The 25,266-nt window shown below is 46.8% G+C and overlaps 1 protein-coding gene across 1 annotated transcript in view; it reads left to right on the top strand.

Moving 5' to 3' along the window:
* Positions 1-18,985: 18,985 nt before the first annotated feature.
* The window catches only part of LOC147896760 (uncharacterized), a 106,982-nt gene continuing 100,701 nt past the window's right edge, over positions 18,986-25,266 (top strand). The window contains exons 1-2 of the mRNA XM_087381144.1: positions 18,986-19,225; positions 19,390-19,625. Of these exons, the coding sequence (XP_087237270.1) occupies positions 18,986-19,225; positions 19,390-19,625 (476 nt within the window). The remainder of the gene's footprint in view (positions 19,226-19,389; positions 19,626-25,266) is intronic.

Genomic DNA, 25,266 nt, shown 5'->3' with positions numbered 1-25,266 from the left:
TAACAAATTGGTAAATGAAACTATGCCACCCAATACACATGGCACATGTCAGGCTAGTTCAACACCATCAGAGGCCGATCTTCGAGAAGTGCCGCAATACTTCAAGAATTACACAAGTGGTAGTGTCCCAATAGCAATGCCAAGACTACTAAGAGAATCTGAAGTTCAAGAAACCGATAGCATTGGAGAAACTCCAATCTATGAGGGACCGGCAAAAACACGCACAATAAACCTCGCCCTTGAAGGGGAGGAAGAAAAACTGGTTTTCATTGGAAAAAAGCTTCGATAAGAAGATGAAATCAAACTCAAAGCACTCCTAATGGAATACCGTGACTGCCTAGCATGGTCATACAAAGAGATGAAAGCAATTTCACCAGAAGTGGCAGTACACACGATACCTATAAGGGACCCTAAGGTATGTGGACCTTATCGCACAAATCCTAAGTATGGCACCATGGTTTATGACGAGCTGAAAAAACTCCTAGATGCCGGATTCATCTACGAGATAGAGCAAACTGATTGGGTTTTACCCATCGTCATTGTGCCTAACGCAACAAGAAGCTCAAAATATGCGTAAACTAAAAAAATGTGAATGCCGTCACAATTAGGGATCACTATCCCCTACCCTTAACAGAAACAATGTTGGAAAAGGTGGCAGGTTCCGAAATATATAGCTTCTTGGATGGCTTCAGTGGCTATAACTAAGTGCAAATTGCTCCTAAAGACCAATCAAAAATTTGCTACAGAATGGGGTATTTTTGCATATAGAGTCATGCCATTCGGCCTTTGTGATGCCCCGGCCACATTCCAGCGAGTCATGTTCACAGCTTTCAAGTCATTTTTGAATAAGCTTTTACAGGTGTTCTTGGATGATTTGTGCATCCATTCAAACAAAAAATACCACTTCAAATGTCTTAAAGCAGTACTAATCAAGTATAGGGAGTATGGCATCTCCCTAAATCCAACAAAATGCCAGTTCATGGTCACCCACGGAGTTGTTTTGGGACACATTGTCTCTCAACATGGGATTGCAACTGACATGAACAAAATCAAAATCATCATGGAATTGCCTCCTCTTATAAATTCCAAAGGTGTATAGGTCTTTATGGGACATGCCGGCTATTATGGAAGATTTATATTGTGGTATGCCATGATAGCTAGACCACTTTACAAATTATTAGTGGAATTCTTATGGACAGAAAAGTGCGACCAAGCCTTTGAGCTTTTAAAGTGCTGTCTAATCACATCACCCATCCTTATATCTCCCAATTGGGATATTGATTTTCATGTTCATACTGATGGATCCAAGTATGCAATTGGGAGTGTGCTTTGTCAACCTGGTGAACATAAGAAAGACTACCCATTCTACTTCGCCAGTCAACAACTCAATGATGCAGAGATCAACTATACCACCACAGAAAGAGAAACCCTAGCAATGGTGTATAGTGTAAAGAAATTTCGGCACTATCTACTGGCAAATGATTTTGTCTTCTACACCGACCATCAAGCATTGCTTTATCTTCCGAACCGCCCGTGTACAACAGGAAGAATAACTAGATGGCTCCTCTTGCTTTAAGAATTCAACTTTAAAATAGTGGTCCGCAAAGGTACCCAACACTATATTACCGATCACATGTCTAATGTCAAGTCGGGAGAAGAAGCCACTGGAGTAGAAGACGACTTACCAGATGCCACACTATTTCAAATAGATGTTGTTCCAGAGTGGTGTGGAGATATCATTGGGTACTTAATGACAGGAAGACCACCCCCTGAAATGAAAGCAGTAGACGCCAGAAAACTAATTCTAAAGGCTGCACTCTATCAACTCATTGCAGGACAACTGTACAAGATGTGCAAGGACCAGGTATTAAGAAGATGTGTAATGCCTCATGAGATCATGCCAATCCTGAGTGAAGTCCATGAAGGCATTGCAGGAGGACACTTCCAAGGGGAAGCCACAGCAAGAAAAGTTCTCCTCGCAGGCTATTGGTGGCTAACACTGTGGGCAGGATGCGTCAATTTTACGAGCAAAAACCTATGAGCAAGTTTATCCGAGCGTGTTTTTCAAGAGATTTTTAAAAATGTTTTTCTTTAGGAAACCTGGTTTTTACACTTTTATTTTCACTAGAACTAGATCCCTTTATCATAAAAATATACAGACTAGTCACTCATTCATTTTTACACAACATAATTTTCTTATTTAGAGACATCCCTTTGTACCCCTATTATTACCTTAAAAAAGTGTTGATTCCTTTAAGAAACATTCTTCATAATCACTCTCAATGTAATAATACTATGCATATATAATTACTTATTAACACATTTATATCATATGGCAATATCTTTTTAGTGTTTTTATAGCATATTTATGGACATGTTTCTAAAGAAGTTTAAATTACTATAAATAAGTATTAACTTGGGCTTATATATCACTCTCATAAAATACATGTAATATTTAATACTATATATGAAAGATTTTCCAAAATATAACTCCATAGATGTGCTCAAATGGGGTGTTCCGATCAATTTGAGTGGTTGAATGACTATATTTGGACATTGGATATGAAAGTTATGTCACTTTTAAAAGTGCTGTCCAAGGTAGTTTCGCCAGCGAAACTACCTTGGGAGACTTGCTTTAAAGGGGTTTCGCTGGCGAAACTACCTGGATGGCTTGCTTCAATGAGTTTTCTTTGAAGAAACTCTTTCATGAAGATAGGTTGAGAGAGGGTTTTCAATGTCACCCCCTATTAAGTAAAAGTTGTAAGAAGGATCATAAGGGAATTTTCATAGAGAAATCTACTCTACATGTGGGTTTCTTCAAAAGCCATCCCATTATGCTCTCACCATTCCTACAGATTCACCTAAATATTTTTGTATAAAATAGGCATTGCTATAATACTTTGCATATTTCTAAGTGAAACTATGTTTTCTTCTGATCGATTTTTGCCATATTTATGCATAGTTGGAAGCTTTTTTTTTCCTTCGCTCGGACGCTCGGAAGATTTCGCTCAGAAAATGCTCGTCCCCCTGTGGGCAGATGCCTATGAATATGTAAAAGGCTGTGATGTATGCCAGCGGACTACTAAACCACAACACAAAGACTTCAATCCCCTAACAACAGTTGTTGCACAAAAACCACTTGAAAAATGGAGAATCGACTATGTCGTTCCCATCCATCCAGTAGCAAAAGGAACACGCTACATCATTGTGGCTACTGATTACTTTACAAAATGGGCCGAAGCTAAAGCAGTCAGAAAGACAGATGCCAGAAGCACAGCAAGATTCTTATACGAAAATGTGACCCTTGGAGGACAGTCCTACAATGACCACATACATCAGGTACTTTCTCTATTCTTACCACTCCAGCAATGCAAAGGTTGGCAAGTACGGTACAATCACTGTACATCAGAGCCCACTAAACATTATCCTCGATAGTACAGTCATTGAAAGGGCTTTCTCACTGCCAACACATGGTGCCAAATACCCTACACGGCCTGCCGATGCAAAGTTTCTCGAAGTACAGTCTCTCCTCGCTAAGGGCACACTGTTCCATAGGGACGGCATATTACTTCGCACAATCCTTAATCATCGCCTCAAGGAAGCAGCACAATTCCTATCCACAATCCTAGGGGTTAAGTGCGGCAAGAATCGATCCCTTTCACTCTGCACATTTGTTTTGCTGAGTAGGAAGCTAAAGCAAGACTTGATTAAACACTTAGTTATCTTCTTTACAAAGAAACTAGATGGTTCATCAGGCCAAAAATATAAAATTCCACACTTATTGGCTATAATCATCAAAAAAGAGCTAAATGACTCTGCCCTAGTCACCCAAACCAATTGAGGAGTTGGACATACCCTTCTCACCAGTATGGGAGCCGTCACCAACTTCTCCTACTATCACATTGATAAGTGCAGATGCCTTAGAAGAAATACCTATTCTGGAGGTCGGGATTGAGGAATTGTCCCACGAGATGCTACAGCTCGGTGCACAACTGCAACCAATATATCTCCAACAACAACAGCAACCAGAGCCTGAGGCAAGATCGGCACCAGAGCTTAAGGAAAGATCGGCACCAAAGCCTGAGGCTACATCATTACTAGAACCGCCCATCGACGCCATGTCAGTCGATGAGCCACAAGAGGAGCTAGTGCCAGATCAACAGTGTGACTATTGTACACAAGGAACTGAAATACCATCTGATTCCAAGCCGACACTATCAAAGAGTGATCTTCTTAGAAGCACGCCACATATCTCTGTTCGAACAAATGGTGGATACATGCTACCTGAAAACTGAGCATAAATTGTATGGTACCAAGGCTTTACAGCAGGATGGACTGGCACGACCCAAGTTCCACAGCCACTAGACTAAAGGCATGGCAATCCAGGTACATGCTCGCAATAAGCCATAACCCGAGGACGGGTAATAAAATGGATCCGGGAGTATGTTGTCTCTGTGCCAACATGGACTTAGGTAGAACAGAATGTGTGTATAGAGTAGCGGCAAAGCTCCGCTTGTACTTGCATAGGGCTAGAAATAATCCCTCTTAGAAATCCAACATGCGAGTTCTACATGCAACTCCTACATGTGAGTCCTACATGCAACTCCTACATGCAAGTTCTACTTGCAACTCCTATATGCGAGTCCTACATGCGATTCCTACATGCATGTTCTACATACGAGTTCTACATGCAACTTGTATACGCAAGTTCTACATGTAGAGAGAGAATGTCTTACAATTCCTACATGCAGAGAGAGAAGCTCTCCAACTTGTATAAATACCCCATAATGGAATGAAGCCCACACTCTTTGGGGCATTGTGTTGAGTTCTACTTTGGTATTCCAAGCAATTGTCTCAAGTATCCATGCTTCCTTGCACTCCACGTCCAAAAGCATGTCCTAACCTTGCAACTCCTCCCCTCTCCTCCAAACTTGCAACCCATCCTCTCCCTCTCCTCCTCCCTCCTCCTCCTCCTCCTCCCTTCTCCTCCCTCCTTCTCCCTCCTCCTCCTCCCTCCTCCTCCTCCTCCTCCTCCTCCTCCCTCCTTTCTCTTCTTTCCCCCATGCTCTTAAACCTTCTTCCTCTCCCACTCCTATGCTCCCCCTAAACCCTTAGTTCCTCAACCCTTAACCTCCATGATCTACGAGGGAGACGAGTTCTCCACCATGTACTCTACCCTGAACCTTGAAATCTCTTCTAAACTCTGAAACCTCATTCTAAACCTTGAACCTCTTCTAAACTCTGGAACCTACTTCTAAACTTTAGAACCTCTCTCTAAACCTTGAACCTCCTTCTAAACCTTGGAACCTCCTTCTAAACCTTGGACCTCCTTCTAATCCTACTCTGGAACCTCTCTCTAAACCTTGGAATCTCCTTCTAACCCTTGAAACCTCCTTCTAAACTCTGGAACCTCCTTCTAACCCTTAAACTCCTCCTAAACTCTGTAACCCCCAATGAAAGCGAAAGCCTTCATTACCTCAACCATGATGATACGTGTTCCTTTTACACATGCATGTAGAACTAGCATGTAGAACTTGCATGTTGGATTTCTAAGAGGGATTCGTTCTAGCCTTATGCAAGTACAAGCGGTTGTCGGTACTCTACACACACATTATGTTCTACCTAAGTCCATGTTGGCACAGAGACAACAATCTCAGATCTCCTACCTCCCCTCTCATGGCTGCCATTCTAAAAGCTTGGGACAGCTTCAGAAGTACTCTTCGGAGAGTTCCACCCTCCTCTCGTGAAGAAATTGACAGGTAGCCCATCATGTGGAATGATTGCATACTAGATGAGCATGGCAGATCACTGGGCATGTCACACTACATGCAATGGTCTAGATGGGAGTTGGGCCCTGCCTCCACTGTGGATGCTTGAGAAGCTTTAAGGATGCTTTCAGAGGATCGAAGAGTTTGTTCACTTGCCTCCTTGCAGTCTTGGTTGTATCCCCACATTAGCATACAAAGAATTTGGGGCTGGCTGTGAGGTCATGGCCTGAAATATGGATCCTCCTCCAAAGTGTGTTGGCTGAACCACATACTGTGCTTGGGCTTGCTGCCCTTGCCTCTGTGGCATTGGAAGTGGCTGTACCACTAGTGTTGGTGGCTCTGATAATGGTTGTACCATTGGTGTCGGTGGCTCTAGTAGTGGCTGTCCCACATACATCTGTGGACCCTAAATGGGTTGTGCCTCTGTAATTGACTCTACTATCTCACAAATCTGAAATACAGCCAACTTGAAACATTGCCAACTTTTCACACTTGGCAATTGAAAATCATTCTTTCAGAGAGAGTGAGAGCTGCTGAGCTCCCCGTCCTACCTCTCCTTGCTGCCCTCCACCCAACCCTTCCCTCCCTCTCCCTCCTCCTCTCCCTGCAAGCCCCTCCTCCCGCGCTGCTGCCCTCCTCCCGCTGTTGTCCCCCCTCGCTTCCTCTCCCGCTACCCTCCCTCCCTCTCTCCCTCCCTACCCCCACTACCTCCTCTCCCTACCCCTGCTACCTTTCCCTCCCTACCCTGCTCCCTCTCTCCCTACCCCACTAGCTCCCCCTCCCCTTTCCGCTGCCTCTCCCTCCCTACCCCGCTTCCTCTCTCCCTACCCCGCTAGCTCCCCCTCCCTTCCCCGCTACCTCTCCCTCCCTACCCCGCTTCTTTCCTCTCCCTTGCTGCTCACCCCGCCTCTCCCTACCCCCGTGCTGCCCTTCCCTCCTTACCCCTTGCTCCCCCTACCCACCTCCACCTCCTACCCCGCTGCCCTCTCCCCTCCTCTCCCTACCCCCTCACTATCCCTGCTTCCTTTCCCCTTCTCCCTCTACTCCCCGCTCCTCCTACCCCGCCTCCCTTCCCCTCCCCCGCCCTTCTGCCCCTGCCTTTGCTTCACCTCCTCCCTCCCTCCCTCTCCCCCCTCTTCATCCCCTGACAAAACAAGAGAGAGATTTTCTCTCTCTGGTAGCAGGTTGTCGAAAAGACAGACCATCCTCGTGTTCGTGTCGGCCCTTCCACCTTGATTGACGAATGGGTTTCCATTCAGCCAATCCTCGACCGCTTCCACCGGCTGCAAAAACAGTCACCTTTTCCAAAGACGAGCTTCAGCAGCTCAAGACAGACTTAGAGCATAAGTATGCCACCTCACTCTTTGCTCGCATCCACGGTTCCCACCCCTCCAGGCTACAGGCTAGGGATTGGATGCTTTCGGCTTTACCTGGAGACCTCGCAGGGTACCTAACCAATGTTTGTTTGCTCGGATGAGGGTTCTTCCAGGTGGTATTTGATTCTCCAGAGGCAACAGGTTCAGTACTTAGGGCTAGTCCTTTGGCATTGAGCTCCATGAGGATCTTTTTGACACCCTTCACTTTGGGTTTCGATCTAGTAGAGGAAGATAGCAGGGTTACCTCACTTTTCATGAGGTTCCCCGGCCTTCCTCAGGTCTACCATCGACTCTTACCATCCATAGGAGCTACTTTTGGGTTGGTCATAGAGATCCCCCCCCTCCCTGGCATGCCCTCTTCAACGGCAGAGGCTATCAGATCGGATGGGGTGCCATGAGTTAGGGTCATCGTATCTGACCTTGATATTACAGATGATCACATTATGCTTCAGCGACCAGATGGTTCCTTTTTTCGACAATGAGTTGAGGTTGTTGGGAGACAAGATCAGTGCAGGATTTGCAAGACCCTTGGGCACTTTGCCAGGGATTGCCCAAGGAAGAAGAAAAGGCCCAAATGGTTTATTCCGCCTTCTCGTCCTACTTCGTGATATTACTGCAGGCGTAGATGTGGTTGCCCCAATCCCCCCACCTGCTCATCAGGAGGGGCAACCCATTTCTTTAGATCCTATCACTGATGTGCCTGATCAGCCCCCTCTCTCTATTAGTCACACTTCACCTCTTGATAGAGGTAAGGGGTTTTTTCCTCCTTCTCCCTCGGGTACAGGGATTCTTCGCACTCTTATGCCAGTTTCTGCCTAGTACTGGCAGATTTGGCAGAGTTAGCAAAGGAGGAGTTTGTATCCTCTACCCTGGGAGAGCCAGTTATTGGGATTCCGTTGGACAGGGTTTCCACCTCTGCTGGAGTGGGTTTTCTTTCACAAGTTGATTTCCCTCCACTTGACAAGAGGACTCTTTCACAGGAGAGGATTTTCTCTACCACCAAGTCGGGCAGGACCTTTCACCCGGCCTCCTCCTCCCATCGATGAGGATTGTTAGTTGGAAGGTTCAGGGCCTCGGTGGTATACCTCATCGCCGCCATAGGCAGCTGATTCGTAACCAACTCCATCCAGGTATTTCAGGTGGTCCCATTGATATCCTTATGCTCCAAGAGCATAAATTGGATGGTAGAGATTGTGCCAAGTCAAGTAAGCTTCTTTCTGGCCATACTTTTTGGTCACCTACCTTGGGCACCAGGGGAAGTATTTGCATTTCTATCTCTTCTTCGATAATCCCCTTGGTCATTGGACACGGAGTCATAGTCCCCTCTAGAGCACAGTGGGTTATTTTGATGATTAGCGGGCGTAAGGTTGGCCTCCTTAACCTTTATGCACCCAACTTGAGAGGGGATCGTGTCCTCCTTTGGAAGGAGTTGCTCTCTTGGTCACATATTGCAGATTCTTGGATTATTGGGGGCGATTTCAACATGGTTAAAATGCCTTCAGACAAAAGAGGGGGTAGGGAAGATGGCATTCACTCCCTGGAGAGAGCAGCATGGGATGCCTTCCTTTTTTAGTTCAGTGTCAGAGATACTTGGTATGACGATGCTTTTCACACTCAGCCACAGTCTCTTCTGTTTTCTTGGTCGAACAGGAGAGTAAGAATGCCTATCCATGCACGGATTGACAGATTTTATGTGGATGATTGGGCATTGGACAGAGGTGGGACAGTTTGCATCAGTGCAGGGGTTTCCACCTCGTATCATTTTTTGGTTGTTTTGGTGGTTTCAGAGCCTCGGGTTCCAGATGCCCTCTATGCAAAGGAGGGCCTCACAAGCAGTGCTACGGATTTGGGATTCTCACCTGCAAGGTGGGCAGCCGTCTCTTCCAGATGTGGCTGCAGCCCTCACTAATATTAGCAGCTTTTATCATTCTGTTGCTAGTATTAGGAGAGATGAGATTCGCAGGAGAGACGACAGCAGCTGGCAGCTCTTCAGAGAGAAGAGCAGAAACGACCTACAGATGCTTGGATTCAGGAGCGCCTTGCTGCAGCAAGGACTCATCAGCAGACACTTTTAGATCAGAGAGCAGAGTATGCCTTTCACGCCAGAGAGTTTTTCCGGACGCAGATTGGAGGTAGAATCAACAAGCAATTCTTCTCTACTCTCGGCCCTAGACATGGTAGAGAGACTGTTTCGCAGCTTGTTGACTCAGACGAGATACTTCAAACACATCCAGATGCCGTCATGTAGATTGCTTCAGATTACTATGCCTCCCTTCTGACTGCAGATCGTGATTCATAGGCCACAGATGATGCTAGACAGGTTATTTGGCAACATATTCCTATGTTGGTGGATAGAGGTATGAGAGCCTCACTTGATGCACACTTCACCAACATAGAGTTCAGGACCACTCTTACGATCCTTCATAAGGGTAGTTGTCCAGGGTCAGATGGGCTTACACCTTTTTTTATTATTTTTTGGGATCAAATTGGGGATTCCATCACCTTAGCCCTGCAGGGCATTTGGGACTCGGGTGAGATGCCGGACTCACTCTTGGAGGGTCTCATTCATCTTATCCCAAAAGGAGGTTGCAGAAATTTAGTGTCTCAGTGGAGACCGCCGATCACCTTACTAGGCACTTTGTATAAGATCTTGGCAAAAGCCATCAGCCTACGATTGCAGCCCATCCTGCTAGATCTTATACATGACACACAGACAAGCTTTGTCCATGGCAGAAGCATTTTTGATACTATATTCTCATTTTGGGAGGCTTCTGATAAGCTATGCATGAGGGCCATAGACTGGCAATTCTACTCCTGGATTTCGAAAAAGCATATGAAAGGGTAATTTGGGGTTTTGTAGAACCCTTCTTCGCTTTGGATTTTCATATTTGTGGAGTAGAGGGGTTTCTGCTCTTTACAGGTCAACCCATAGCCAGGTACTCATTGGTGGAGTCAAGGGAGACAGGTTTCAGATATCCGGATCAGTCTGACAGGGATGCCCTCTAGCCCCCTTTCTATTCTTATTTGTGGCTGAAGCTATGAGCCTCTATATCAGAGCACAAGCTGATTTTTGGGCTGAGAATTCCGTTGTGACAAGAAGAGGAGTTGCTGGGCAGTGAACTGATGACACACCCATTTTTTTGGATGCCACTCTATAGACACTCACCTCCTTCAGGACAGCCTTGGATTTATTTTGCATTGCAGCAGGGGCTCACATTATCTGGAACAAATCCAATGGTTCTGATTTAGTGATGAGGACACTCCAGATTGGGGTGCTGATCTTGGCTTTACTTAGATTCAGAGGGGTGTCTCCGTCAGGTATCTTGGATGCCAGGTTCGGGTGGGCATTTCTCTAGCACAGCAGTTCGCTCCCGTGTTGGAGAGCATCAGGAGGAAATTCCTATTTTGGAGTTCGGCCAGACTTGACCTTGCATCCAGAGTGGTGGTTGTAAACCAACTACTCTTGGCTATAGCCTGGTTTGTTTACTCTTGTTGGTGCCAATCTACAAGCAGTATCACTCAGCTCAAGAGACCTATCAGGAATTTTTTGTGGAGTGGATTAGACGGCACTTTAGATGTGATAGCCAGGGTGGCTTGGGAGACTCTTATTCTGCCCACTGAGGAAGGGGGCCTCAATATTATTGATCTAGACTTGCAGTGTAGAGCCTTGCTTTGCAAGATGATGGTCAGAGGTTTGATGCTTGGTCAGGAGCCTTGGAAGGATTTTTTACTACACAATATACAGATATGCACACCTTCTCAGGGAGGAGATTGGATGGACAGCCCTAGATGGATCTTTACGTCATCTTGTCTCAGATCTCCTACTTCCCCTCTCATGGCTGCCATTTTGAAGGCTTGGGACAGCTTCAGAAGTACTCTTCGGAGAGTTCCACCCTCCTCTCGTGAAAAAATTGACAGGCAGCCCATCATGTGGAATGATTGCATACTAGATGAGCATGGCAGATCACTGGGCATGTCACATTATATGCAGTGGTCTAGATGGGAGTTGGGACCTGCATCCACGGTCGATGCTTGGAAATCTTTTAGGATGCTTCCAGAGGATCAGAGAGCTCATTCAGTTAGTCACCTCAGAGGAAGTGCAGCCAGGATGCAGCAAATAGATGCAACTATACCAGTGGAGTGTATGGATATAGACCATTTGCCTATTTCTGAGTCCACCTGGTTGGGGGCTTTCTCGAGGACAGGTATCCCTCTGTAGGTTATAGCCTTGCGGGATGCACATGAGGATACCCTTGTCTTTCAGGTTCATGCAGGAGGCAAACTCCACAGATCTTTAGAGGACATTATTTTGGAGGCTCCTTTTCAGCTTGTCAGGATTGCAGGATACATGGAGATGGGTAGAGACTCACAGTGTGTCTTGATCCAGACCCCGTTCTCCTAGCTATTGGATCTTGGAGGCTTTGGCTGTATGGAGGCTCCCCCATTAGATCCTTGCAGTGGGATCCAGGGGAATGGGAGTGGATAGTTGTAGGGCACCGAGAGAAGAGCATCCCCTTCTTTCATTACACGGTCAGAAATGCCAAGAGATTCTAGTTCAGTTGTAGGGGCTAGAGGCCCTCTAGAGCTCCTCATTCGGATACTTTTCAGATTTCTGCAGAGATGCAAAAAAACTTTTGGAGGAGGCTTTGGAAATCCCTAAGGAATAGAAAAATCACGTTATTCATCTGGCTTACTATTCATGGAGGGATTGCAGTGAACCTGTGGAGATCCAGGTTCAGGGCTGACCCTACATGTCCTCGACGCCACTCAGCAGTTGAGTCAGTGCAGCACTGCCTTTGGGAGTGCACTCAGGCGAGGACAGTTTGAAAGAGTGTTGCTAGGATACTTTGCACTTTTCATAGAGCACCCTTCTTCATGACTTGGGGATCAGTTGCTTGGTTGTCACTCACTGCTCCACAGGTTTTCTTTGAGGGACATGACATGGACACAACTTTTTTTGTTCGACGACATCTTGTGGAGTCATGTTCCCTCCGGGATATTCCATTTACTCCATTCAGAGCTCCCCACGCTTCTGTAGACACACCTTGGGAGATTCCGGCTAGTACCACAGCATGGCATATTTGGAGAGCCAGATGTACAGAGGCTTTGGAGGACTCCCAGGTTCACCCTTCTAAGACTATGGCCAATATCTGGGCGGATGCTATACACACTTTGATGGCCATTTGGGCGAACATTTAGGGAACCTCCAGGACTGCTACTGCTAGGAGGGTTGTTTTTCTCAGAGTCTGGAAGGATTGTCCTTTCTTCTCTGACTCTCCTTCAGAGATGAGGTGGCATTTTCAGCCGCCACCCGAGATTTTTCTTTGCTCATTCTGAGCTGTTTTTTCTCATGCTTGACATGATGTACTCCCGCACTTGAGCTTGCTCTGCGATTTTTATTCATACTTAATGAAGTACTTTTCTTGAAAAAAAAAAAGAAACATTGCCATTGTCCACAAACAAAACTCAGAGCATATAACTTCACTGAATAGCATCATTGAACCATTTAAAACAAGGGAGGCTAGAATGCCCCTACTCAAAAGCATGAAGAGTGACACGTGTTGGCCCCAACACTTGGCGCCCCTTGCGGTATTTATTTAATCACTGGTTAGCTCAAAATACAAAGGGACTTCCTTCAAGAGCTCACCCGTGCAACCTTGCTGCTCTCCCTCCCCGCCTAGCAGCCTCTCTCCGCCTCAGCCCCTAGCCCCGTCCCCAGCCCCTAGCCCCGCCTCCCTAGCCTAGCCTACTGCGCAACCTCCCTTAGCCTTGCCTCTCAGCCTCAAGCCTCACCTCAGCCCCTAACCTCTCCGCCTCAGCCCCTAGCCCCACCCCCAACCCCTAGCCCCGCCTCCCTGCTATTGCGCCACCTCCTATAGCCCTCGACTACCTACCCCGCCACTAGCCTACCTCCCGCCTACTGTTTAGCAGCAGTTGCCCTACCTACCTACCTACACAATACACCAAGCTTTCACCAGGGCCAATAAAGGCCCTCAAAATTCTGTGCCAGGGGCATGCAGCCCCCCCGGATTGTGACAGAACAGAGAAGCCCCCCCCGAACTGTAACCGGAGGTCAAGATGATGTCCCAGGGTCTCCCGTGAGCTGCTACCTCCTCTCCACTAGCAGAAAAAGAAACTCAGAGGTCAGGGCAAAAGAAAAGACCAGCATGACGACACGGAGCTATGTTAAGGCTCTCGAAAGTGCAATGCATGTGTACATGGCAGGAACACCCCCAAAGAATACCTCCGAGATATTGACCCACCTCAGCAAAATTTGCTTGGCCTTGATCGAAAAGGTTGATAGCCTCGAGATCACTAATGTGGCATTGATGGTAGAAAAGACGCATATTGACAAGACCCTGAGAAGCAAAGGGGGCGTATGCAAGAAGAATGGCGGAAGGAAAAGGGAAGAAGGATGAATGGGAAAAGGAGAAAGAGGCATGGGAAGATGAGAAGGTCAACCTCAAGGACAAAATGCAGGCCATGGGGACAGAATTACAGCAATTGAGAGATATGCAAGGGGTACCAGAAGGTACATGCAAGGCAATGGAAGAGATGAGAGCCGAGAATGAGATGCTTAAGAAGGAGATGGCAGCGCTACAGACAACCATACAAGGGAAGCATGCTGAGTTCACACAGCAAATCACTAAAGGTAATGCAGACATACTAGAATGGAAGAATGTGGTTAAGAAGGGTACGGCAGCCCCCAAGAAAGAGATCATCCTTGAAGCCCTGGAGGAAGAGAAAAGGAGGAGCAGCAAGGCCTTGAATGTCCTGGTCAGAGGCCTAACATTTGGAGACACCCCTATGTCCAATGCTAAGACCTTGTTCACCGAAATGGGAGTCAACCTCACATGCGAGACAACATGGAGGGTTGGTAAAGTTGAAGCAACAAGACCACTTGTAATGAAACTACAAACAGCTATAGACAGGTCCACTCTCATGAGCATGAGGGCAACCCTGAAAAAGACCGGGATTTTTTTGGATGACGATCTCACGCTGTTGCAGCAGGAGCATCGGAGAGAAGGGATGATACGGGTTATGGAAGCAAGAGAGGCAGGGAAATGGGCTGCCTACAGAGATGGCAAAGTGATTATTCGAGAAAGAGTCGACAAAGGTGACAAGGGAGATGGGGAGAAAGAAGAGGGTGAACTATGATGGTGCCAGAGCCGGGAGAAGAGTGCACAAAACAAGCTGAGTATGGTTGTATGGAACTGTAATGGCACACTTTGGTCACACTTTGGTCCGACCCAGGTGGCTTCTCAGAGACATACATAGGTAGATACATCATCTTCTACACTAAGACACATGAGAGCACAGAGAGAGGGCTGCCCACAGTGACAGGGTACACCTGGGAGTCTGCTCATAGGAAAGAAATGAGGAGAGAGAGTGGGGTACGAGGCTCTGGAGGTGTAGCTGTCCTTTTCAAAACACACTTGAGGCCACTCATATTTGTGGTACGGAGAGAGGAACATGCACGTCACATGTGGATACGAATGCAGCTACTAGATGCCCGACCTATCTTCATTGCAGTATGCTATTTCCCTCCGCACACGTCATCATATGCCCATGATGTCACTACAAAGGGACACAGCCCTTATGAGACGATACATGAGGATATCATAGAGTTCTCTAGACAGGGAGACCCTCCTTCTGGGGGATTTTAATGCAAGGACAAGGGACAGGCAAGTGGGCTTACTTGACTTCACATATGAGAGAGATCCCCACATGATGCCAGAGTTAGAGGCAATAGAACTTGGGATTCAGAGACTCTCTGCGGATACTTCGCATGTGACAGCATACGGGCGACACCTACTTGAGTTGGGAGCTGTCCACAACCTCATCATCTACAATGGCCTTCAGAGATGGCCATCGTCTGAGGGATTCACATACTTCCCACATGGAGGCGGGACTAGCACAGTGGACTACCTACTAGGCCCACTGGCTTTTGTCTCACGGATACATGACCTCACCATACCCCGCCCCCCCACTTGGAGCTGACCACTCATATCTGGCCTTTGATGTTCTTGCTACTACACCAGGCACAGGGAGAGTTCCTACCGCTACCCGTATCCAGATCCACTTTGACCGTGCTCTTGATTCAGTGTATGTGTGTCACTTAGCCAGAGAGCTTCCGGCCTTATTGGAGGCTGATCTAGACCTCGCCCACGCCTCAGCTACCCTTGTCACAGTGATACAGGATGCTGCCACCAGATCCTTTCCTACGACCCGATCTTCACGGGTACGAGATGGGAAGATGCCTCAGAACCCCTGGTTTGATGATGAGTGCAGAGAAATGCGAGCCCACCTCACATGGGAGCGAGCCTTGGGTTAGTTGACGCCACACGAGGCACACAAGATCTTTCAGCGGCTGACACGCCGCAAGAGACGAGCCTTCCTCACACATAGGATGGATGATATCATCAGATCATTTCGCGGAGGAGACCCAACCATTGGGTGGGAATTCTTCGCGGAGGGAAAGCCACCCATCCCCATCACTGATCCGGGCGTCTGGCACACTTAAGCATGCTCCTTATATGATGTCCCCAGGAAGACACCGCTAGACATGTCCACTATGCCCAGGCCCACTACTTGTCATCTATTCACTATGTAGAATGTGCGGGCTGCACTTCACCGGCTCTACAACTGGAAAGCACAGGATCACGAAGGCCTTCGGACAGAGCACTTCGCACATGGGTAGGAGGTCCTAGCACCGATCCTTGCACATATGTTTAACCTTGCCGTTTGCCACGGCTTCCCACTAGCGTGGAGCAGCACTACTATCATACTGATACACAAAGCAGGAGACCCCATGGACACCGCTTACTATTGTACCCTCATGATTGGCCACACACTGGCCAAGATCTATGGATCGGTGCTAGAGAGAGAGATCAGCAGTCACACAGAGGCACGGGGGCAACGAGCACTAGGGAAGGCAGGATTCAGGAGGCAGCACTCTACTCTAGACCACATTTTTATTCTGAGGGCTATCATTGAGGAGGCGAGGTCCAGACATAAGAAAGTCTACACATGTTTCGTAGACTTTTTTTTTCCCCCCCCCAAAAAAGAGACTTCTATTAAGTAAGAAAGAAACTCGCTAGAGCAAGCTCTGAGCGAAAATACAACATCGTGAGGTCATGAGGATAAATAAAACCCCCTCAAAGTGAGGTGGAAAACAACCAAGGCTGAGGCTGAAAGTACCACCTCAACCCTGTAGGAGTCTCAGAGAAGAAAGGAGAGTCCTTCCATTCCCTGAAGAAAGAAGCCCTCCTAGCTGAGGCTGCACGGGAGTCTCCCTGTATACTCATCCATATGGCTATCAAAGTATATGCTTCGTAGACTTTCGAAAGGCCATTGACACTATTCCACGATCCCGCATGATCAGGAGTCTATAGGAGATGCAGATCCCAGAGATACTGATTTGGGGTGTGATGAGCTTATATGAGTCAGTCAGAGGCAGGGTCAGTGCCCCAGGCGGCCTAATCACATCTTTCATAGATCGCCTAAGTGGTGAGGGCTCATCACTAGGGGATCTCCTCATACAGATACTGTTATATCCTGATGATATAGTCCTTATATCCTCCTCAGCGGAGGGACTACAGAGAGATCTGGAGGCCTTAGAGGTGTTTTGCAGAGAGAGAGATCTGACGGTAAACCTTGGGAAAACTAAGGTTATGATCTTCAACACCTCAAGAGAAGTGACTAACCGACTCACTTTCACCTATCGTGGCGAACCAGTGCAGTCATACACATATATGGGAGCAGTCTTCACAGGACCCAGAATAGAGAGTACATAGCAAACTGAAGAGGAAAAAATTTTTCCGTCAATACGGATGTAGTACAAATGATGGCTCCGTCCACCTATGTGCTCCCACAGTGGAGCTTAGATGGTGATCTAGACAGATATGAGGTGAAGAGCTACTTAGAGCTAGAAGATCTCTGCGGGAAGATCTGATTCGGTACAATGGATTGGGAAGGTCGCCTTTGTATAGCTATGAGGGTGGTAGTCGGATCAACATAGTTGGTGGAGTCGACCAGTCAACCTAGTCAGTGGAGCAGACCAGTCAACCTAGTTGTTGGAACCGACTACTCGTCCATGGAATATTCAAGGAATATTCCCTAGCATTGCACTTGTTTGATGGCTCTTTTGTGGTAATTTAAACCCATAGTGTGTGTCTTCACGATGAAACATGCAGCTCGGGCAGCCTACTACGAGATTCGAGGACGCTACCAGTGTCTCTACCTAGAGGGGAATGGCTTCGGTCCTTTGTCACGACTGATCCATTTCCATGACCATGTCTATATCGGACTCTATCTAATGGAGATGGCGACACAGGAGGTGCTTCTACAACAGATCAGAGGGCAGCAGGGGTTGGTCAGACCACTACTGCACATAGAGGGTGACCGGGCACAACTGCACGTCGCAGACTTCTATACATTTGAGTCAGCAGCCCCCGGACACAGTGGAGTGGAGGTAGAGGAGCTAGCCGATATGAGAGCAGTCTGGATGAGCAGCTGGCACAGTACCGCTGAGAGAGGGGCACAGAGGTCACATGTGCAAGAGAGAGCCCCCAGAGTACACTCTATTGAGGTCTGACCTATTACAGCTTTCCTCAGAGGAGACCGACAGAGATGAGGGATCACTCTAGACATAGCCTAGAGAATCCAGAGATTGTACCAAGCTTCGGTTTCATCCCAGCACCTGGATAGATTGATTGATATGATATGTTTATGATTATGATTCTGTTAGCATAGATTAGTACTCAGCAAGGGTCCTAGTGTACCCTTTGCTTCAGCCCACTAAGGCTTGTATGAGTTCGCTTTTCTGTGCGCTTTGTCCCATAGGCCCGCGAGATCTCCCGTGGACGTTAATATATCTTTCTTTCTCATTTTTCTGGTGTGTTTGTCATATAATTTTGTACTACAATGTCTAAGGGATAAGTTTCCCACTGGAAAAACTGTTGGTAGATAAATTGATTTGGAGAGCTGGTAGATAAATGATCTGGAAAGTTGTATGGGTGATTAGCAAGGCACATGGTGGATGTACAAAAGGATCTTTCAATGAGTCCTCAAAGATGGGAATGCAACGTGTTACCGCTATTGTTGCACTCACTCAAAAACATATAAGACGGACTGAAAATTTTATTGGTACCCTATAAGTATACACAGGGTCATAAGGATATTTAAAATCAGGTTAAACTATGTTATACCTGAAGGAGGTTAGATGGTACAAATTTGTCTCACATGCTAATAGACACTGGTATAGGAATGTTAAGCTGCCTTCAAAATCAGGTTAAACTATGTTATACCTGAAGGAGGCTAGATGCTAATAGACACTGGCATAGGAATGTTAAGCTGCCTTGTGCACACTTGGTTCTGGATATATAGTACCATCCCTCCTCCACAGATGGGGCTCATGGGGGTCTTATTTAGTATGATACTGTAAAGAATATAGTGTGCATGTTGCAATTTCTGCTTCCAATTCTGCTAGAGCCTGTGCAGGGACACTTCCAAAGCCCCGAGTTTGGGGATCTAGGCTTCTTACAGTTTGGATTGCGGCACTTTCTTTATTGTGTGAGAGTTACAGGATGAGTTGACTTTACAGGGTACCTGGTCACTGTACTAAATTCATTGCAAAAGAGAGGAACCCCTTTGAAATGCAATATATTATCAGATGTACGTCATAGCTTAAATCCTATCATAGTAGAAAAATAAGGTAGAAATCTTCGACTCCCCTCTTCCTTCAAATTGTATACCTTCGTGCATTTGCTTAGTTCCAAATATATACTGACAGTTTCCTTTTACTTGGGTGTAGGTAGACCTTGTTTAGGGGCAAGAATAATGGTGAAACAGTCCTTTGGTATCCTGTTGCGTGCACTAGGTGCTGACATTCGAGCTTGGCAACATGAACCTAAATGCTTTGCAGCACAATTGTTGTATGTTCTCATCATGTTTGTGGAAGACAATGCAACAATGCATATGCAAAGTTTGATTGTCATAATGATAAAAGCAGCCTCGGATTCTCTCGTTGCAAAAAAGTTGAGTTTTCTTGTGGTACAGATTAAGCAGGATTTTATTTGGGTGACTTGAACTTAAAAGTATGCTGTCTCAATGGAATATTCTATCTACCTTTGTTCATCTTGACAGAATAGAACTTTTCTGGAATGGAATGAAAGTTGGAAGAATTCAGCATGTTACTTTGCATCATATCTCAGACTAATATATTTCTGACTTTATGACTACAGATTGCAGATTGTGCACGGCTTCTAGGATTTTTTGTTGATCCATCCTCATACTTAGAGATTGTAATCCCCCGGGTTAATGGTGAGTATAATGCAGACTCATCAATTCAAGATATAGGGAACACACTTAAGGTTTTGTCATGGATCATGCAAGGAAGCCAGAGTGCTCTGCTTACAAGGCACCTTCCTGAAATGTGTGGAGTGCTCACCGAACAGGACCTCATGACAAGTCTTCAACAGTATTGTACATTTGACCCTACAAATACTTGAATTTGAGGTTGCACTTTATGATTTGTTCACGTGTTGTGTTCTCTTTCCTGTATAATTGAATAACTTAAGGGTAATTTCCGTATGCAAAGTCCTTATACAAAACTAGATGGAAAAGTCGTAATCCAAAAATTTGTTTCCTTTGAGTAAATTGTTGCAGATTATTGCAAAATAAAATTCCTACATCAGACACTGTCTCTTACTGATTAACTTTAGCCAGCAGCGATATTCTTGCAAGCGCAGTATGTCTATGAATTGCATCTTATTTTCTAGCTCCCCAAATATTACAATAGAGAAAATGTTGAACATGCTCGCCATTGTTCATAGGACTGACAATGCCATCTTCCTTACTCCAGAAACACAATCGAATGGTAATGCAGATTAGTCATCTATAGGTTTAGCCTTTTATGGGTTTTCTGTATAATCCAACTCTCTCTTTCATTTTCAGTCGTGGTGGTTCATGGTGGAATACACAGCATTATGTCTTGCTTCTCTTGTTTCTTGTACTCCTCCGCACTTTCATTTGGTATCAAAGCCTCCCTCGCATCCCCCACTCACATCCTCGTCTCTGGTAGTACAAGTCCGTTGCATGGAAGAGGAGGCTGATCCTGTGAGGGGGTTTCCATTTTCCGAGCGAAAACACCCAAGCGACAAGTGGACAAAAGGTGGGAGGGATCAAAATATATAGGCTCAAGTCGTTTTTGGGAAGCACAAAATTCCAAATTATTTCAAAGAATATTAAGTAAATATGAAATATTGATGAACAAAGATAGATATAAATATATCTTTCATCTACTCAGGCCATAGGGGTGGAGTGGACTTGGCTACCATAGCTGTGAAAACCCCAATATTCCAACAATTCGTATGTGGGTTCGGGAGAGAAGGTGCCAAGTTGAGAAAAGGTACGGAGGCCTTAAGTGAGGTGAAGACCAATGGGAATTGCCGTATAATGTGGAAGTCATCACCGATACAAATATCAATGGGAGGGACTCAAGATGCAACACATGGAATGGAAAGGAAAGTAGAAAAGCAAGACTAGGCAAACACAATGGAAATGAAAGAATGCTAGAAAGAAATGTACAACCAAGCAAAGTACTTACATGATCAAGAAAGGCTTGAGGCTTGATGATATGACATGAGAAAGTACAATGCCTTTATAGGATAGGCACACACACTCTAAGTGTCAAATGTATATGGGATAAGTCGCTCCAAAGACTAATGAGGAACATGGAGCCACACACCAAAAATAGAAAAGAAATACATCATTTTAGGAGGACTATCCAAGTTGACTCAACACACATGATTTATTGCATTCATTTTTGGGAAACACCCACAGGACAGAGTACCCAAATATATCATGCTTAGAAAGCAAAATCATGATCTCCATCATCCTCTAAATGCTGGGTGGAGACAGATAGTAAGAGCATGATCCTATGTCAACTGGTCATCTTCATCTACATCATCACTAGTGGCGGATGCCACCCAACTGGCATGATCCTTTGATTGTTGTTAAGCAAGCTTCTGGTAGCACCTGTCCTCCGTATGACCGAGCTTGTTGCAATATGTGCACTTGAATGGCTTGAATATCTTTCCTTGTGCTGGTGGAGTCAATGGCCTAGGTCTCCATTTGCTGGTGGAGGCAAGAGCCTGTGTAGTATCCGCTGAGTAGGATGGAGATTCTTTGTTGTGACAATCCTTTTCAAGAAGAAGAGATACCATATCTTCGAAGGTAGTTGATGCAATGCGAAGTACTTCAAGGGCATTCTCAAAGCGAGAACTCCCTTCCATACTTGTCATGAGGACAGCCATTTTGTCCTCATCCTCTGGGCAACACTTTAAGTTGGAGAGTTGTTGAACTAAAGATTGAATTTTTGCTATATGTGCACTCAATGTATCAGACTCTTCCATTTTCAACTTATAAAATTGCATTTTCAGAAATACCTTGGAGTTGGTGATCTTGTTACCAAATATATTCTCGAGGCGTGTCCAAATCTCCTTTTCCTTGGACTTGAAGTTGATGTGATGAATCAATGAATCATCTAGGCAAAGCCCGATGATTGCGATGGCCCTCGAATTGTGTTGCTTCCAAATCTTGCGTGTTTGAGGCTCCGTTGATGCCTCATCATCTTAGATGGCATCCCAAACATTCTCCTTCATGAGAAGGAGTTGCGCTTTTGTTTGCCATGTGGGGAATCCGTTCCCCTCGAATTTTCCACAAGAAGAGAGTTGGTGGAAATCGAACCCATAAAGTTGGCAGTTAGGAGAGAGAAGAGTGAATGTAGAAGAGGAAGAGCGGACAGAATGAGTAGATGGCGGGCACAAGCGAGCAGAGGAAGAGATGGCGGGCACAATAGAGTTGTAGGTGGCAGACAGAAGAGGAGCGGGCAAAGAAAAGGAGTGGGCAGATCAGGAGCGGGTGTACGGACAGGCTGTACAGGCTGTTTGCAGGCCTGTTGTACGGCACAACAGTCCGGCTGGTTGTACGGTTGGTACGGGCTGTTTGTACAGCTTTGTTGTATGGCGCAGTAGCAGCGTGGGATGAATGGCGAGCTGAGGCACGAGCTGAAGCACGATCTTTTGTTGATGAAGCTCTCCAATGGTGAGGCTCAAGGTGGAAGAGAGAGAGGGAGCTCAAGATGGAATTGGAGAAGGAATTCCTTCAAGGGGAATGAGGGAGAGAGGCTTCAATGTCCTCTATCTCTTACCTCAACCTCTTGGAAGATAGCCTAGCTCTGATACCATATGAAGATGCAAGACATGGAATGGAAAGGAAAGTAGAAAAGCAAGACTAGGCAAACACAATGGAAATGAAAGAATGCTAGAAAGAAATGTACAACCAAGCAAAGTACTTACATGATTAAGAAAGGCTTGAGGCTTGACGATATGACATGAGAAAGTACAATGCCTTTATAGGATAGGCACACACACTCTAAGTGTCAAATGTATATGGGATAAGCCCCATAGTGACACGTGGCACTCTAGGATATAAAGTAGTATAGTACTACTCTAGAACACACAAAAAGTCACTCAAATTGACTCCATTTCCTAACAGGGACATCGAAGGTGTTGAAGATATAGATGACCCCAAAGCAGTTGGTAAGAGCATGGGAGGTGCAAAAGCAGTCAATGATGCAAAGGGATATGGATGTCAGAGACAATACAGAAGGCTTCCCTACTGATGCAAGAGTGGATGGGAAGATAAGAGATGAGAAATGGGGACTGAAGTACATGGTTGGCCTGACGTGGGAAGAGAAGAGAAACTAGAGCTATAGAACATGGACAATATTGGCAATTTACTCCTTGCAAAAGTCACTAACAATGTTGAAGTTGTTGCCATCATTGAAGAAGTGGGTGCCATAGCTGGCGTGAGTGAGAAGGGAGTTTGAGTACTCTTTTGAGCTTTACTGGCTGCAGATGAAGCTTTGTCTTCCTTGCCTGCTTCCTTCAATTGCTCTCCACTTTACAGTTCTTCCTCCCATTTTGAGTCACAACTAAGGTTTGATCACCATGGATCTTGTTGTAGACACGAGTAAAGGTTGACCACCATGGATGTTGTTGGTTGGAGTCACAAGTAAATTCCGATCACCACAGATCTTGTTGGTCCAAGTCAATAAGAGCTTCAATGAATTTGGTAACTTTGGCGACTGCTCCGATGGGCTGACTTTGTGTGTGACATGGAAGACTTCCCAAACTTCCATCGCATGTACTGCTTCGTGTATCATGTTTGGTATGTAGTATTCCTTCCACGCTCCTCAAGTATCTCCTAGTTCTCTCACTCAAAGCTAATCAAAGCTACTTGGCATTAAATATCTCTCTAATAAGGCCTTAAGATACAATTTCAATCTTTATTGCTCAACTTAAAAAAGGTCACACCACTGCAAAATGCCAGAAAATGTTTGAGGAGTGGTCCACTCTCTTCCAAAGGTATTACCAGAGGCCAAAGGCCACTAGTGCAAGATGCAAGAGGGGTGTGGAATAGATGACTACGTGTGTTAATGTGACACTACATGTGGCTTCATACAATTGTGGTGCGGTTGGTTGAAGGGAACAAATTATAGTGCAGGTTATGGTGCAATTGGTAGAATGAAATAGAAAGAGGAGATGGTTGGAAACACAAAGATGAGATCCCATGTGAACAGTTGTGAGCAGTAAAACAAGGATACGCCAGAAACTAAAGGTAAAGGAAGAGAGAAAGGAAAATAGAACTCAAGACCCTCAGGATCAAGGTATGGAACATGGGAAGATGGACTAGAAGAGGAAATTTTAGAAACTGATGTACTCATAATCGTAGAGACATTGCGAAGTTCTCATAAATAACCTTATCAGTTGAGCTGCTCCTCTCCCCGTGAGCTGCTGCCCCCTCCCCTTCTCCCTCTCTCAGCCAGCCCCCCCTCCCTCTCTCTCCCTCCCCCTCACCCTCGCTGCCCGTCCTCTCCCTCCCCTTGCTACTCCTCCTCTCCCTCCCCTTCGCCAGCCCCCTCTCCCTCCTCCCTCCCTTCCTCCTCCCTGCTCTCCCTCTCCCCCCCTGCCAGCCCACCCGCCCCCTCCCTCTCCCTCCTCACCCTCCCTCTCCCCACCCGCTGCCCTCCGTCCCCCGCCCCCTCCCCCTCCCCCGCCCCCTCTCCCCCACCCCCCGCCCCCCCGCCCCCTCCCTCCCCTGCCCCCTTTCTCCCCCACCCTCCCTCTCCCGCTGCCCCCCCGCCCCCTCCTCCTCCCCCGCCCCTTCCCTCCCCTTCCCCCTCCCCCTCCCCCGCTCTCCCTCTCCCCCCCCGCTGCCCCCCCCGCCCCCTTCTCCTCCCCCGCCCCCCCCTTTCCCCCCCGCCCCCTCTTTCCCCCCCCCCCTCCCTCCCCTCCCCCGCCCCCTCCCTCCCCCGCCCCTTCCCCCACCCTTCCTCTAACCCCCCCACCATCACCCTTCCTAACCTGCCCCCTCCCTTCCTCTCCCCCGCACACCTTCTCCCTCCCCGCCTTCCCCCTGCCTCCCTCCTAATCTGCCCCCTCCCTCCCTCCTAACCCCCCCCCTCTTTTCCTCTCCATCGCCTACCCTCTCCTTCCCCGTCAGCCTTCTCGCTTCTATCCTATCTTAGCTCCCCTCCGCTTCTCCTCTCCGTCCCTTCCCCTCTCTCCTACCCTCTCCTTTTCTCCTCCTTCCTACGCCCGTTTTAGGGCGTCCTGGGCAGTAGTTTCACGGACGGAGCTTTAACAGTGTTGGAATCGGCCTTTTCACTTCGATTGGCGAATGGATCCCCATTCAGCCAATCTCCGTCCACTTCCACCAGCCGTGAGAACGGTCATTTTTTCAGAAGACGAGTTGCAACAGCTCAAGAAAGATGTGGAGTTAGAGGGCTCCACATCACTTTTCGCCCGCATCTTTGGGCCACATCCTTCCAGATCACAGGCTAGAGACTGTGGATGCGGGCAGTGCTACCAGGAGATCTCGCCCCACACCTCAGGGATATTTGACTTTTGGGACGTGGATTCTTCCAAGTGATTTTGGACTCCCACGAGTCCACAGCCCTTGTTCTCAAAGCTAATCCCCTGGCTTTGGGTTCGAGGAGGATTTTTCTTTTGCCCTACACCTTGGGCTTCGATCCGGTCGAGGAGGACAATCAG

Source organism: Dipteris shenzhenensis, chromosome 11 (assembly GCF_047967505.1).
Source record: "Dipteris shenzhenensis isolate YYH24624 ecotype China chromosome 11, Dip_SZ_1.0, whole genome shotgun sequence".
NCBI lineage: Eukaryota > Viridiplantae > Streptophyta > Polypodiopsida > Gleicheniales > Dipteridaceae > Dipteris > Dipteris shenzhenensis.
The sequence above is the reverse complement of the archived record's forward strand: the minus strand, read 5'-3'. Positions and strand labels throughout refer to the sequence as shown.